General features: G+C 41.3%; 2 protein-coding genes across 6 annotated transcripts in view; one reads left to right on the top strand and one right to left on the bottom strand.

Annotated features, from left to right (window-relative positions):
• Nucleotides 1–2,389: 2,389 nt before the first annotated feature.
• RBM12B (RNA binding motif protein 12B) lies at nt 2,390–9,067 on the bottom strand. 4 transcript variants are annotated; one of them, XM_062604560.1, is made up of 3 exons: nt 8,932–9,064; nt 5,869–5,914; nt 2,390–5,149 (listed from the first exon to the last, which is right to left on the bottom strand). In XM_062604560.1, exon 3 carries the CDS (start codon nt 5,119–5,121, stop codon nt 3,037–3,039), a length of 2,085 nt encoding a protein of 694 aa, XP_062460544.1. In that variant the 5' UTR covers nt 5,122–5,149; nt 5,869–5,914; nt 8,932–9,064; the 3' UTR covers nt 2,390–3,036. The 4 variants fall into 4 exon arrangements, with proteins under 4 accessions (XP_062460544.1, XP_062460546.1, XP_062460547.1 ...); XM_062604562.1 differs by having other exon boundaries at nt 8,889–9,020; XM_062604563.1 differs by lacking the exon at nt 5,869–5,914 and having other exon boundaries at nt 8,932–9,067.
• Nucleotides 9,068–10,773: 1,706 nt separating this feature from the next.
• The window catches only part of TMEM67 (transmembrane protein 67), a 36,635-nt gene continuing 32,206 nt past the window's right edge, over nt 10,774–15,202 (top strand). Inside the window, exons 1-3 of one of the 2 annotated variants that reach the window (XM_062604593.1) lie at nt 10,774–11,042; nt 12,243–12,331; nt 13,752–13,845. In XM_062604593.1, the coding sequence (XP_062460577.1) occupies nt 10,853–11,042; nt 12,243–12,331; nt 13,752–13,845 (373 nt within the window). In that variant the 5' untranslated portion in view covers nt 10,774–10,852. The remainder of the gene's footprint in view (nt 11,043–12,242; nt 12,332–13,751; nt 13,846–15,202) is intronic. The other variant, XM_062604594.1, reaches the window with a different exon arrangement.

The following is a 15,202-nucleotide window of genomic DNA, read 5'->3' as shown; positions in this document are numbered from 1 at the left end:
TCCTGAAGGCCTCAAAGCTGCTTCTGTACATGATCACTATTACTAGTGTTTGACAATGGAGATTGTCCTCCTTTATATCGCACTTTTTGGACAGACAATGGTAGCAAAAGCAACTTCAGAGTGTTACTAAGGAAACTAGCTGTATTTTACATCAGTACCACAAACTGCAGCATTGCATTTGTTACTCTTTTTACTATAATGGATGGTACTTAAAAATGAAAAGCAGTAATTCAAGCCATGTCACTGCAGACTCTTATATGTGCTTTATACTTAAAAGTACAGCGCCTCCAAGCCATTAAACATCTAAAGGTATAAACCCCTATTATTATGCAATGCAATGCTGTCACCACACCATGCACCTGTACCACCTGTTTAGGCAGAATCAGAATATGATGCCCACATATACATATGGAGGCGAAGATGGGGAGGGGGGAAGAATGGGAACAGGACTGGAACAGCCCAAAACTAGCAAGATAACACCTGTAAAATGAGCAACAACTGTACTATTAACCTCATTATTTAGCTGATGTGCAGGCTTCCCTTCCCCATTTCTCTATGCTTTAGACCATCAGTGCATACTTTGCACCACAGCTTTTTGTCTTAGAGACTTTTTAAAAAAAAACTACTTCTTTGGCCTCATCTGGCTTTAAATTAAAGGCAAATAATCTATAGGGGAAAAAAAATCATTTTAAAATACCTTCATTGTAATCTCTGCCATTATAAGCTTTAGGACTATGTACTCACTAAGGGTAGAAGTTTACATCGCCCAGACTAATGGTATCTTATCAGCAATTACTCTTTCTTGAGGATAGATAATGCTTTTTCTAAGATATTATCTCGCACTTAGCTGGGAAAAACCCCACTGAACTCCTGTATCTTTCCAGTATCTAAATCCTTCTACAGTTGTGTACAACTCTAGAAGCACAGAAAAAGTTTACCTTATTACTTTCAGTGCTTGAAATCTGCTGTTCAGTAGCTAGAACTTTTAAAACCAACAAATCATCTAACACTGATTCACTGCAAAAGTTAGTTTCATTCACATTTACAACATGGCTGATAATAGGCAAGAATTAGTAGTGAAGATTATGCTAGCCTACAAAGATAACCAAGATGAAGTTTTCAACAGCATGCTTAGCTCAGACAAGGTTTTTGAGTATTCTCATGAAATACCTTTATATTCCTGCAATGTCTTCTGGCTCCTTGATCTCTTTTATAGCTGCTATGAAATAAAAGCACCAATTTGCTGGGGTTTGTTTTAATCCATTTAAATTCAGAGGAGAATTCAGAACAGTAAGCTTCTGAAGCTAATTCCTACCAGACAGCAACAAAAGGTATGCAGATGTTCAGAATTTTAAAATTTGGCCACATTTAAGTTTCTTTGCTCAGAGATATACAGACCTCGCATTATCATTCTCATTCAAAATGCTTTTTCTTGATTTTATTTACTTCTACTTCAAGTAGTTTATATAGAAACTTAGTAATAATGATGATTTTACGTAAAGTAATTAAGGTGATCAGTTACTGATTGATAGTTACTGGAACAGGCAGCCCAGTCTCTATCCTTAAAAGCTAATAAAAATCCGACTGACAAGGCCATGAATAACCTGTTCTAGTTGACGCTGCTTTGAGAAAGGTGTTGGACATGGGATCTCCAGGTCCAGGTCCCAACCTCAACCACTCTACAAATTGTTTCAGTATTGCCTGAGCAAAGGTTAAAACAACTTTTCATCACCAAGTTGCAACTTCGTTGTTTTACTTTAAGAGGGAACTAAAACTTCCTAAAATTCTTTAGTACTTTTCAAGTACTATCTTATATGGTTGTCAACTAAGTCCTTATCCACACAACCAGTTTCCTACTAAACTTGAATTTTGAAGATGCAGTTTCTCCTCACACAGGCTTTTATTTCTTCCTAAAATTTACATATGCTGGTACCAAAGTAGTAGGAGCATTCTAAGTGTTGACGTAAGTAAGTATTTATTTTCTTATGTAAGAAAATAAGGTAGTTGGCTGTCAGCACGGTTGCCAGTGACAGATGTTAGTTAAAACTAGTAAGAGATTGACCTGGAATGCATCTAGAAATCATCAGCAAGTTAATATTATGAACACGTGGAGATAAAACAGACACCACTGAAGTCAGAATTCTTGATCCAATTCCAAAATGAATTTTCTGCCTCAAGGAACTACAGTGAGTGAAGAGGACAAGAAAGCCTATCCAACTGATTACTACAGGTTTTGTTATCAAACTACCTGTTCAGCGGTGTGTTGACAAACTGTAAGAGTTCACTCTTTCCAGATGAGAGAGCCAGCATCATTCTCACCAAGGCTCACGCGTAATGAGCATAATAGTTAAGATCATTACCTACACAACTTTTAAATATAAGACACACATTTAATGGCAATTTCTCGTTTTATTAAAAAAAAAGTTGCAAAGCCAGCTAACGTGAACAGGAAGCTCTTTTGTCTTTTTTTAACAGGAATGCCTGCAAACACATGAAACCGAACAAAACCTCACCAGTTTATACCAAAAAAAAAAAATAAAAAAAGAAGTATTTTTTTTAATTCCATAAAGCTAACCTCAGTAAGACGTGTTAGTTACTAATGCAGGTAGCACTGGAGTTGTTTGAACTGTTGACTGGTCAATGAACCAGCACTTACATTTTTATTTGATGCAATGTAATGGGACATGGAATTAAAGCAAACTGGGGAAAAAACAAACAAACAAACAAAAAAAAACAGAAAAAATAATTAAAAAAAAACACAAACCCAAAACATTACAACTCCATGCCTTTATACCTTGGTGTAAGACATTCAATGTCCTCATGAATTTCTGGGCTCTCTGCTACAAGTAGGCACAATACATTTCTCGTATCTTACCATACAAATATTTCAACCAAGAGCTGAACAACTGAACTAGATATTTACAACCATTCATAGAAACCATTTTCTGCATCTTCCGGTAATTAAAAAAAAAAGTTAAAATAACTGTCAATACTGTCAAATCTAGAAAGTCTTACTCTAGAGAATCTCTTCCTGCTTTACAGCAAGCTCAACTTAACTTTCCGTTGACCAATCGGCCTATCATTCAGTTCATTAATAGCAGCCATAGCTTCCTCATAATTTGTCATAGCAACAATGGCATCACCCGAAGGTAATCCTTGTTCATTGTACTGTACAGAAACTGATTCCGGGATCACTCTGTAGCCATAGAAAAAATCCAGAATCTCATTAGGAGTAGCTTTAAAAGGTAAATTTTTCAACCGAATAGGAACAACATGCTCAGAACCACCACTAAAATTTGGATCTGGCATAAATCTTCCTTCAGGAAAACCTCCCATTTTATTATTCCCAAACTCCATTCTGCCAAAAGGTTCACTGTCACCACCAAAATCCATGAGGGGTGGCGGACCTCTAAAATCCTTAGGAGGGCACATGAAGTCCTCAGGGGGATGCCTAAATTCAGAAGGATGCCTGAAGTTTCCAGGGGGACCAAATGAATGCATAGGTGGCCCTTGTGGTGGCCCAGACGGTGAGCCAACTGGACCTCTGTCATACGGACGTGAATTACCCTGCATTTCATTTGGTGCAGACAACGGTACACTTACACCAAACTTCTGCATCTGGTCTTCAGATATAAGTCTTATTAATACCTCTGTTCCCAAGAATCTCCGACGATTTAAGTTTTCTGCTTTCATGGCTTGTTCTTCAGATTTAAACTTCACTAATGCTTCTCCCAGCCCAACTCCTTTGTCATCATAGAGCAAGTAAATATCATCTTCATCAATATCAAATCTCTCAAAGAACTTTTGTACTTCAATTTTTGACACATCAAATGGAAAATTCCTTACATAAATACATGTCTTAGGGCCGGAATGACCTTCCCGGTAACTTTTTTCTGGTATGGCCTGTCCAAGATGATCTCTGTCCTGTGATCTTTTCCTCTCACAAGAGTCAATTATTTTCAACATTGACTTTCTTGAAATTGGAAAAATGTAAACAGGACGATTGAGAAGAACCCTTCTGTGACATTCCAAAGCAGCCTGATAATCTCTCTCACTCCTTAACATCACAAAGGCATCCCTAGTCCTTCTCTGATGCTTATCTGTTAGAAGCTTGATCTGTTGGCTACATATATCCAGGTCAGGAAAAAAATCTCTCAAATCTCTTTTCTCCACATTAGTAGATAGATTTCTTAAGTGTATGTAATATTCCTGGTTGGGAGATGAACGGGAACGTGTTCTTTGTCTCCTTGGTGATCGTGAATGAGAATGCTTCCTTGAATGCATGTAGCCTGAACTTCTTGGAGAATGGTCTTCACAGAAAAAGTCATCGATTTCATCTGGCATATCCACCCTCCCACCATATTCAATCCACCGTTCCTCTGTAGATGGGCTAATTTCTATGAACCTCTGACCCATGTACTGTCTGTGACGTTTAAGTCCTTCTAAGGCATCACCTGGCGTAGCGAATCTCACCAAGCAATCGCCATTGTTTAAACCATTGCGATGCTTTATCATAATCACTCCGTCCACATGTAGCCCAGAAAGGAAAGCACGTACTTCATCTTCTGTTGCAGAGTAGGGTATACCACGTAGAAATAAGTAAAGATCATCTGGGTTAAATGGATGACATGCCTTTCTTGACTGATAGTTTGATTTAGGCATACCTATATTACCATGCCTTGCACCATTGGCATGGAAACCAGCCTCCGGATGATTTGGGGGACCATAGCCAGGTTTATTCATTCCTTTGGGAAAAGGCGTGACTAAATGTGGCATGTCTCCAACACCAGCACCAGAACCGTTAGTACCTGTTCTTCTAGAGCCAGCTATATTTTCTCGTCCCCCACGGTCAAATCGTTTCCGGCTCATTTCTATGGTATTCTGCATCTCTGCCTTGCTGCTGAGAAACAGCTCTATGCGCGAGTCCTTGATAAACCCTCCTGAACAGCTCATGGCACGCCGTGCATCTTCATCTGTTGCAAATATAATAAAAGCCTCCCCAATCTCTCCTCCAATAATATGCACACCTCCATCAGGAATATTCAATCCCAAGAAGAAACGACGAATATCTGCAGGACCCGCAACAATAGGAAGCCCCTGTAAACGGATGACTACAGCCATGCTGAGCTCAACCCACAGCAAAAATCACCTGCAGACAAAAAGGTACACATGATAGCACGTCTTTAGTACTCGGCTATTACAGTATCTTAACACTTAAGAAGCTAGAGCCTTTTTAATGAATGTCCTTGTCTCAATCGAGAGAGAAGGTATCAAAAAACCCACAAGGTCACAAAACCAAGATTAAAACAAGATTCACTGAAAGTTCATTAGTCAGAACAATTAGCTGCTCCACCAGCACATGTGCACAACTCTATCAATATTCCCTATCCTAGGGGCAACAAAATCCACCTACGTCACTCCTCACCGTCCAAGATACCTACAGAACACCTGAAGTCTTTCATGGCATAGTTACTGTATGCCAGAAATCTCTGCCCAGTCCTAAGGAACAAAAAAAAACCTGTTTATTTTTAAACAGGATGCTTGTGATCGTAACACAGAAAATACTAGATGATAAAAGGAGAAAGGAAAAGAGTAACTGTATCACTGGAAAATGAAGTAATTCACCAACAGTGATGACTTTACTGCTTCGACAAATTGTTCTACCCAGTGATCAATTCTGTTCAATAACGTATGTTTTCTCTGCATTCAAAAATGTTGCCTTTTTCAGGTAGTCAGAGTATTAACTGCAGCAGCCACATGTACTCAGGAGAGCATATCCTAGCTCCCAGCCACAAGTGCAAGAAAAAAAGGCTGAGTACGATCTTGTCACAATACTCAGTGAGAAGTGTTAAGCTTTTGGCAGCTTACCTGTTTCTGCTTTGAAGACCTGATAAATTCTGTAAAATCAACTTAACTGTGGAAAGAAAATGAAACATAATTAATGGCTGATATCTGTACTTTGCTTCATATACTGTGCTACACTGCTGCAGCTCATCCTTAACAATGGCTAATATTAAAGCCAAGCATGTAATGAACCCACAATCTGGGATACTACGAAGAACTCCTTCCACGTCCCAAGATGTTACGCACTGCATCTTTGTGTTTCCAGTTTAGAAGCAAAAAAAAAAAAAAATAAATCACAATTTTAGTTGACTTCTGGAAATGGTGAGAGCACGATGAGATTACTTGGTCATCACTGTGCGACACTGAACTGTTGAAATGAAACAGACTGACAGTATATTGAGGGAAAAACTCTCAATTCAGTTCTTTCCGGTCCTTGAAAAATGCGTGAAGTCCACCTCAAGGTTACAGGAAGTGTCCATTCTTCTGAAATCCGCCCGCTTTCAAAGTTCACAAGAGTATGCTACTCACCAGCCCAGCACTGCACTTAAAGGACACAGCAGAGACAATCAAATGAAAAAAAAACAAAAATATCCAACATGAAGAAACTTCAGGGAGCACTCCGACTGCAAAGCAAATTTCAGTATTTTCTCTATATGTTTACTGCCTTTCAAACATAAGAACAAGAATCAGTTTGATAACACCAACTTAAACCTATCCTGATTTTCACCATTATCTAACACCACACAACACATAGCTCCGCACTCTCAAACACAAGCTTCTGTGCCAAATGATTACATCCCTTTAAAAAAAAACAACACCGAAACACCAAGATTCCAGCACTCTAACAACTGTTTGTCACTATCCAGTGTACAAACTCCCTGCTCAATAACAAATGTAAAGCACTAGATCCCGATCTACTGATAACAGTAACTATCACTCCATCTGTATGTTTAGCAAAACAAGAGCAAATCCCAACTTCAGTAACTAATGAATTCTACATCACTTCTACATCAGCACTTTGTAAGCACAACAAACTGAAAAAAAACCTGCCCACTTAGTAACTTCACTGAAGATCATCTGTTCTATTTCTGTGGCGGGTTGACCCCGGCCAACAACCGAGCACCCACACAGCCAACTGTTCGCTCCTTATCCCCACCAGTGGGATGGGGAAGAAAACAGAAGAACAAAGTCAAGAAAACTTGTGGGTCCAGATGAAGACACTTTATATTCAGTGAAAATGATAAAAAAAAGTAAAGCAAAGGAAATCACTCTTCACCTCTTCACAGGCTGAGTGAGGTTCACCCTGCCTCAAATAACAAGCACCTTGGAAGTCAATAAAAGTCTCCCACAGAAAAACGCAAAATGATCAAACAAAAACCTTCTTCCTCTACCTCAGTTTTTGTTACTGAGCATATTACATGGTACAGAATATCCCTGTGGTCAGTTTGGGTCAGTTGTCCTGGCTGTGTCCCCTCCCAGCATACTTGCCACGGTGGCAGAGTAGGGAAAAAAAGCAAGCCTTGACACTGTGGATGCACTGTTCAGCTATAGCAAAAGCAACGATGTGTGGCCAACACCTAGCCACAAATCCAAACCACAGAACCGTATGGGCCACTATGAAGACCGTTAACTCCATCCCAGCCAGACCCAGTACATGTTATAATGTTATCTTCTCAGCAGATGTGACGACAATGCCAGAAAGCAAGGAGAATTCAGGGGCCGAATTTTCTTACAGGACCTTCGTGTCTTGAAAAATCAAATCCGCTGCCCTGCTACTTCATGATGTATTTAATTTGTAGTATTTCTGAATTTCATCACTCTGCATACTTATCCCAATTTTTAAGCAGCATTCGGAACAGATCTCAGTATTTCTTCCATGATAAACAGCAAGTTCTCCACGACGTGCCAAGGATGAAACATACAACCTTCAGTGAAAACTAGACACAGCGATTCCAGATCACGATGCAATATTTAAGAAGTCCACAAAGAGAAATGCCAGTTCAAATAAGAAGCTTTTTCTGACTGTATACTAACGATCAAGCATTGGTAGAAGGTACAGACAAGCCATCCAAGAATTTAAAGTGAATTTAAAAAATTAAAGAAGAGTAACTTTTGGGTTGAAAGTGCCACACAAAACTAAGCCCAATTCATGAACTCTGCAAAGGCCTCAAAGACCAGGAATTTAAATTATAAGTAACTGACAACTTCATGCCACCAATTTAAAAGCACAGAAGCGTGCACAGTCTTAAGAAATCTTGTATTTTAACCGAATTAACTAGAAAACAGTACTATGCCTATACCTCTACATCCTCAGCAAATTCAAAATAAAACTTCACTAGAAAAAAAACTGCAGCTTGTAAATCACTGTAGGAAACTAAGCCTGCACTAGACTAGTGTTTTTACCGTGACGTAGAGATTACACAGCCTGCATGCAGTCAATATGCAAACTACAACACTCACAGAATTACCCCAACCGTACAGCTGAACCAATATAACAACTGGGGGATCAGAGAACGAATTATTATCTTAAACCTCTTCAAATAAGCCTTAATAGTCGAAGTAAGCTGCTGCTACCGAGTTTTCACATCGCTGAAGGAAGATGCGTGTGAGCTCCGCCTCAGGGCCCACTACACGGCCGGCGTGAGCAGGGCCCGCTCCGAGCGCTGCGAGCTAGAGAAATCCAGCGAGACGCCCGCAGCGGTCCCTACACCGCTCCAGCCACAGACGGCGTCGCACAAGCCCAGAAGGGCCGAGGTGGTCGAAACCCAGGGCTGCGGGTGGCGAATGGGTAACAGGCAACGAGGGGAAGAGGGTGAGGGGCAGGCCGCCACGCGTGCCCTGGCCCGCCAGCAGCCACCTGTGGTCCGACCCCACGGAGAAGCTCGGCCTCGCCTCGGTCCCGGGACAGGGCTTACGGAAGGAAAAGTGGTGGGCAGCCAGGCGACATGAAGAGGCCCCGGGAACGATCGCGCAGCGATTCCACGAGGATTACGCTGCTCAGAATAGGCTCAGGGCGCGACCCCCACGCCCCTGGTTACACGCACCGTCCCAGGAAACCGGGCGCTCTCCCTCACGCCATCCACCCACCGGACACGCCACCAGGACAGGCTCTGCGCCGAGCCCCGCTGCCCGCAGTCCCCGGCACAGCACCACCAAGATGGCGTCCTCCGCCGCCCCCCACAGCGCTCTGAGACGAGGCTGACCCGCGCCTGCGCCGGGCCCGGGCCCGCCCCCTCCCCTTACGGTTGGACCCGCACTAGCGCTTCCGTACCCTCTCGCAACCCTAAGCGCGCATGCTCCGAGCGCGCAAGACTACCAACCGCCGCTGGGAGGCGGGGCGCAAAACAGATACCTCGTGACTCTCGCTTCTGCCTCTACGCATGCGCAGCCGCGCGCCCGCGGCGTTTTAATACACGTGTGCGCCCTTATGGCGTGCTGGTGGGGTTGGTGCTGTGTAGGTTGTGGGCATGAGCGCTCAGAGGTGGGTTCCATAGCGATCGTCTGAAACAGGGGTTTATCTAGGGGATGGCATCCCTTCCATCACCGCCGTTTTGGTGTGTGAAGCGGTGTCTTTGGCTTCTCTTTTCCATTAGTGAAGGAGGACGAATGGTGTAAGGCCATGTTCAGAGAAGGGAAATTACTTTGGTTGCACAACTGCAGCGGAGGTAGTTATTTTATCTTGGTGCTTACCCCACCTGCCTCTCCCTTTTAGGTATTTTCCCTGTGTTTCTGTGTTTATACTGTACTTGTCTGCTCCATTTCAGATACACAAGTCTGTATGGTAGGTTTGTAAACTAAAAGGCTAAATTTTAAATTGGGGCTGCTGTGTTGAGAGCAAGGTGTTAACTTGTAAACTGGACCGCTTTGTTAGCAGCAAGATGAGCCGGGGTAGCCTTGGAGTATGTATAAAACAAGGGTAGCTTGTGAAGATAAGAAAGGAATGACCAAGGCAGATGGGCCGGTTCCTCAAGATGAGGAGCAAATCAGAACTTGGCTAGAACACAAACACAATCGTGAAGTAATTCACAAGAGTCGTCACATGGGCAAGCACAGAGCTCAATCAGGGCAAGACTATCTAAGGCCATCAGAGACCCGCTGAGACCACCGCTTGGCAAGAAAAGTGCATGTGTAATTAAAATGCAAATATTACAGTTAGTTCCACGAAATCCAATGTAATACATTTCCCGTATAGGTTGTAAATACACGTAAGTTTGTTGGATGCTGCTTGTAGATTCCAGGTGCGTTCACCTTTGCAAAATGATTCTCATGTGCGCCCAGCGCTGCAATAAAGAATGCCTGCTTTGTAAAACTCTAGATTGAGTCTTAAGAGTTTCTTAGACGGTCTTTTGCGGTAACAAATTCACCTAGTAACTCAGCCTTTAAAAACTGATTGAACCCCGCAAAAGAAATCCCATGAGGAATTAACACATTTGACATGATGCATAGCGGCTTCCAAGCAATGCTAGTAGAGAAAATCGTAATAGGCGGTTCACACAGAGGAAAGCGGCTGTAAGGGATTAATTAAAACCCAGGACGTTAAGTGCTCTGCAAGGTTTTGGTAATACTTGAGGGAATGTGAACAGGAGCATCTTGGCAGGTAAGAAAGGCAACGGAATAACTTCCGCTGCGCACCCGTTCTTCAAGGTATTCTGTGTGTTTGCCCTGTTACCAGTTTCCTCTCGGCAGGGGAAAATAACACGCACACGTTACGTTTGTATGGAGCACCATCTAACAGGTTTAGAGATGAGGCACCAGAAAGCACAAACCAGACCTCTGTCTTCCCCTGACTTCTTTCCTCCGATCTCGTCCACCTCCACCAGTCAGACACGCTCCTCTGCCCCACGCTTCCCGGCTCTGAGCTGCTGGAGTGTCCCTAACCAACACTCGAACTCCTCCGCGGAGCCTGTGCCCTCCTCGTCCCGCCCACCCTCCGCCCCTCCCGGCCGCGTCGCCTCCCCTCCCCGCCCGTCGTACTACCGGCGGCCGGCCGAGGCGCGCTGTGGTAGCTATGGCGACGCCGTGGCGCTGGGCCGCCGCCACCGCCGCGCTGCTCCTGGCCGTGTCGGCCGCGCTGCCGCCCGTCCGCGGCTTCTCCCTCCCGCTGCAGCGACCCGCGGACTGCGGCGGCGACCGCTACTTCGACATCTCCCGCCTGGCCTGCGCTCCCTGCGGAGCCCACCAGCGACCGAGCGCCGGAGGTGAGCCACCCGGGACGGGGGGAGGCCGGGCTGCCCGGGCCCGGGGCCTGCGCGGGGCCCCGCGCCGAAATCCACCCTCCGGCAGCGGGAGGTGCCGAATCGGGGCTCGGGGTTTAGCGGTAAAACAGCCGTCCTCGGGGCAACGCTGAAAACGCAGCGAAAGGGCCAGGAGCCCGCCAAGACATAAGTGTCCGCAGCACAACTTTGGTTCCTGTGTCCGAGAGAGGTCCCAGAGAAGCGTCTGTCTTTTTATAGAGATACGTCCCAGAGAAACGTACTTTTAATAATGTCTCGTTCCTCAGGCATTTGTATAGTTATAGGTATTCACATTTTTATGAGCAAAATTCCATAGAGAGCTTCCATGACTTTAAACTCCTTGACAAAGCTTGAATGTCTGAGATGTTAAGTGTCTTAAGATTTTCAGGCTTTGCACATACTAATCCAAGTCCCATGTTTAGAGCATTATACAACACACCTTGACAGTAGTAAATGAAAAGTACAAGTGATAGTTCACTTTCTGTAGGAGAGAAAATGGTATGCTAGTGTCTGTCTTTTATAAATACACAGCCCGGAAGAACTGGGAGTTCAGTATTGTGTGTACAGAAACAAATTTGAGGCAAAGAGCCAACAGCACCTCTCTTCAGAACTGGTATGTCAGTCATGCGCTGCTCTGGATGGCTGTTAACCGCTGCGGTGTAAAAGCTGGTCACCTCGTGCACCACCATTGTGGCACCTTAGAAGAGTAAACCTTTGCAGAAAAAAATGCACTGTGATAGTTTTCAGACCTGCTGATAATGTGAGTGTCAAGATCCAGAAATCCCTTTTAGACTTGACTCTAACTAGAGAGGATGGTTTGACAGTGTGGCAGGATTTAGGGGGGCAGGTTATATCTCCTATTAGAGCCACTGATAAAATTTAGTTTTTAAAAACCCACAAAAAACCAAGCTCTGTTCCACCCTGGTTTACAAGTCAACCTAATATTGCTTTCCTAAAACATCTCTGTACACACTGTAACATGAACATTTTTCTTAAAGCAAGATGATTTTCATTCACATCTCACGTGTTTTATTCATCCATCTGATAATTTGTATTGATCTCTTGAGCACAATAGCAGTTGTTCTTAGTATTCTCTGGAAAAACAAACAAAAAAAAAGTTTTATATAGATTAAAAATGTGTTTGTTTGTTGTATTTTTTTTCAGGTAGTTCATGTGTATGTCAGCCAGGATACAGGATGGTTTCTAGTAATGGGGGGTCCTCTGTTGTTTGTGAAAAATGCCCAGAAAATATGGTAAGTGTTAAACTTTTAGTACTTTGCCATAATGATAATGCTTTTATAATTTTAAATTTCCTCCTGACTGCAAGTTATTTTTCTGATTTAAAATTACTTTACACATTAGTCTTTGCTTGGGAGTTTTAAAGACCATGCTTTTAGGTAGTTTTTTTTTCTTCTTTAGAAGTGTTTATTGCTATTATAATGCACTTTTTTTCATATAAATTTGGCCCCCACAGACAAGGTAAGAGTATTTTAAATGTTTAATTTACCTCCACTGCTTTTCTGCTTCATGTTATGTTATTCTTGCCCAGGGAACACTGTTTTATAGAAAGCCAAAGATGCTTTTTAGCTCCTAGGCATCTTACTTGATTATTTTCATAAATCCTATTATCATAATACTTATAGACCCTGATACTTTATCTTTTTACTTCAAAATGAGCTGCTACTATTATGTTACTTTCATTACTTCTATCTTTGTAGTTTGGCCAGTTCTTTCTACTTTTCTTGGCAAATCAGACTGTAATTTTCAATTATATTCACAGCATTGAGACAGTGGCACCAGGCTTAACCAGCTTTTTCCACTATAGTAAATAAATATTTTTTCTCCAGCAATAAACAACTTTTCAAGGTGAAAGCCTTCCTGATAACTTCTTTCTCTCCAGTAACTATAGAAGAAATCTGAAGAGACCATCTTAGTTGTGTAAGTTAGGTGTTTAGTGTGTAATGGAAGTTAATTTCTCTCTTCTTTCCATATTCCTGCTATGTTAGACAAAGACATTGACAAAATACATTGGCTTTTTGATCATTCTGCTGTTTCTTCCCTGTAATGGTGGCATTTGTCTTTGATCCTATGGGAAGCCGTTTGCAAAGATAAAATTATATTCGTGGAGAAGGGAGTAACATCAGTGTCACCTGAAGATGAGCAGTTATCTCCATTTTCCTCATTGGTTTTAATCTGTAGTGCAGCTACTTCATAGTGTAAAGTAAGTGTGGATGTTTGGGTACGTGCAAAATTCCATGCAGTTATATAAGCTGCTTCTCTTAAAACCCCTCCATTTCCATTACTTCTGTATATTTATGTGCATATAGTCTATTTATACATTGTTATGTTTATTGACATTTTTTTCCCAGTGTAGAACCTCTGTATCTTTTTTTTAAAACTTCTACTTTTAATCAACTCTTATCTTCACTAGAGGGTGTTAGCTCATAGGTTCAGAGAATCTTGACACTTTTTATTTTAGCCTATGTCTGCATAGGAATGACTTTTGCCAGGTTGTTCAGCCTTTTTTATTCTTTAAAAGCTTTGTGAATATTACTGCTGCTGTTGTATCTGAACACATTTTCTAGTTAATAACAGCTGGACCAGCCGTTCTTCACAGGTATTGGGTGATGTGTGTATTTTTGAAAAATATAATAGTTTTACATTTTATTTTAGACTGGAGTTACTCAAGATGGTTGGAATTGTATTACTTGCCCTAAAGGTCTAACTTCAGAAGGAACATGTAAATGCCCCCGTAATGAAATATTAGGTAAGAAATATATGCAAGTTATATTTGTGCTTGTTTTAGATATTTGAGTTTATGAAGACATGCTCTTCTAATAAAGAAGAAAGGAAATTTAACATATGTTTACATATCTAGTGTAAAGATTCAACATTCCTTTTGATCTTAAACCTCATTCCTGAAAGACAGCAGATAAATCTGTACCATTGCTCATTGCAATAAAAACTATTATGCAAACATTCAAAAAATAAATACTAATGTATTACTTCCTTTAAGCTTGTTGGCACTAGGTGGAGGCATTAAAATTGGAATAAAACCAATGTCAATATAGACTAAGAAAAAACATTGAAATATTTTGAAGTATTTAATACATAGGTACGTTGCAGTACGGGAATTATATGAGTAGGTGGAACAGAATAGCTAGAGCAAGTCAAGCAAACTATTGTACAATAATTAGTGGATTTCATGCCTCCCTGTATCCAGAGATACAGGCATGTATTTCTGATTTCCTGCAATCTGCTTCCCTGTGTCTGTGCCTCTTTCTTGATGATCCCTAATAGTTGCAGGTGAATTTAGTAGACACAGAAAATTAATTTTAATATTAACTTTAGTGTCTGCATTAACTAAATTTTTGCTTATCTAGCACAGTAAAAACCTAACAGCAAAGTATAATTTTCATCAAGGGTATGAAGCAGATAAGCTCTTGGAAGGTCTAGTTTTCCTTATTTTCAAAGACACAGTATGGAAAAGGCTTTCTGTGTGCCTGTAAGTTTTTGAATAAGTATTACTAATGTCCGCTTTGGTTACATTTCTGACAGAGTGTACTGCAGAATCACTGTTTTCCAGATCATTAAAAGAGTGAATACCAGTCATTTCCCTTAAGCTTTCAAGACATTATGGTAAAATAGTGAGAGCTGATTCTGTAATTTAACATGCAGAAAGAACATTAGTATTGTAATTATTTTGTGGTTTTGTTGGGTTTTTTGGTAGGTTTTTTTTTAATAATTAGACTGGAAATCTCTTGCCAAATGATTTAATTGCTGGAAGATCCCATTTTGAAACTTTGAATTTGTGACATTTGCATGAATAATTTCAGATGAATATTAATTTTTTTTTTTTCCCAGTAATTTGTAAACTTGACACTTGAGTTTTAGCTTTGCAGTGAAGCCTTGGTTTGATATTTGGTTCAAAATAAATAAAAAAGAACAGCATAACTGGACATGAAATACTGCTTTCCTCATTGAAACTAAATTGGATATGCATAGCTGTAAGCAATGCACCTATGCATACATGAACATGCATTTATAGTAGATGTTATTTGCAACTTGCGCTCTTTTTTTTAATAAGCTCTTTGCATTTATTTTAGATCTGCATAGACACGTTT

The sequence above is a fragment of the Pezoporus occidentalis genome, unplaced genomic scaffold, assembly GCF_034315485.1.
Source record: "Pezoporus occidentalis ecotype Australia unplaced genomic scaffold, CSIRO_AGI_Poc_V1 ctg87, whole genome shotgun sequence".
Classification (NCBI taxonomy): domain Eukaryota; kingdom Metazoa; phylum Chordata; class Aves; order Psittaciformes; family Psittacidae; genus Pezoporus; species Pezoporus occidentalis.
This window is presented reverse-complemented; position numbering and strand designations above follow the sequence as displayed.

Excerpts from the sequence above, each read along its gene's own strand:
- RBM12B (XM_062604563.1), bottom strand. The coding sequence starts at position 5,121 with ATGGCTGTAGTCATCCGTTTACAGGGGCTTCCTATTGTTGCGGGTCCT.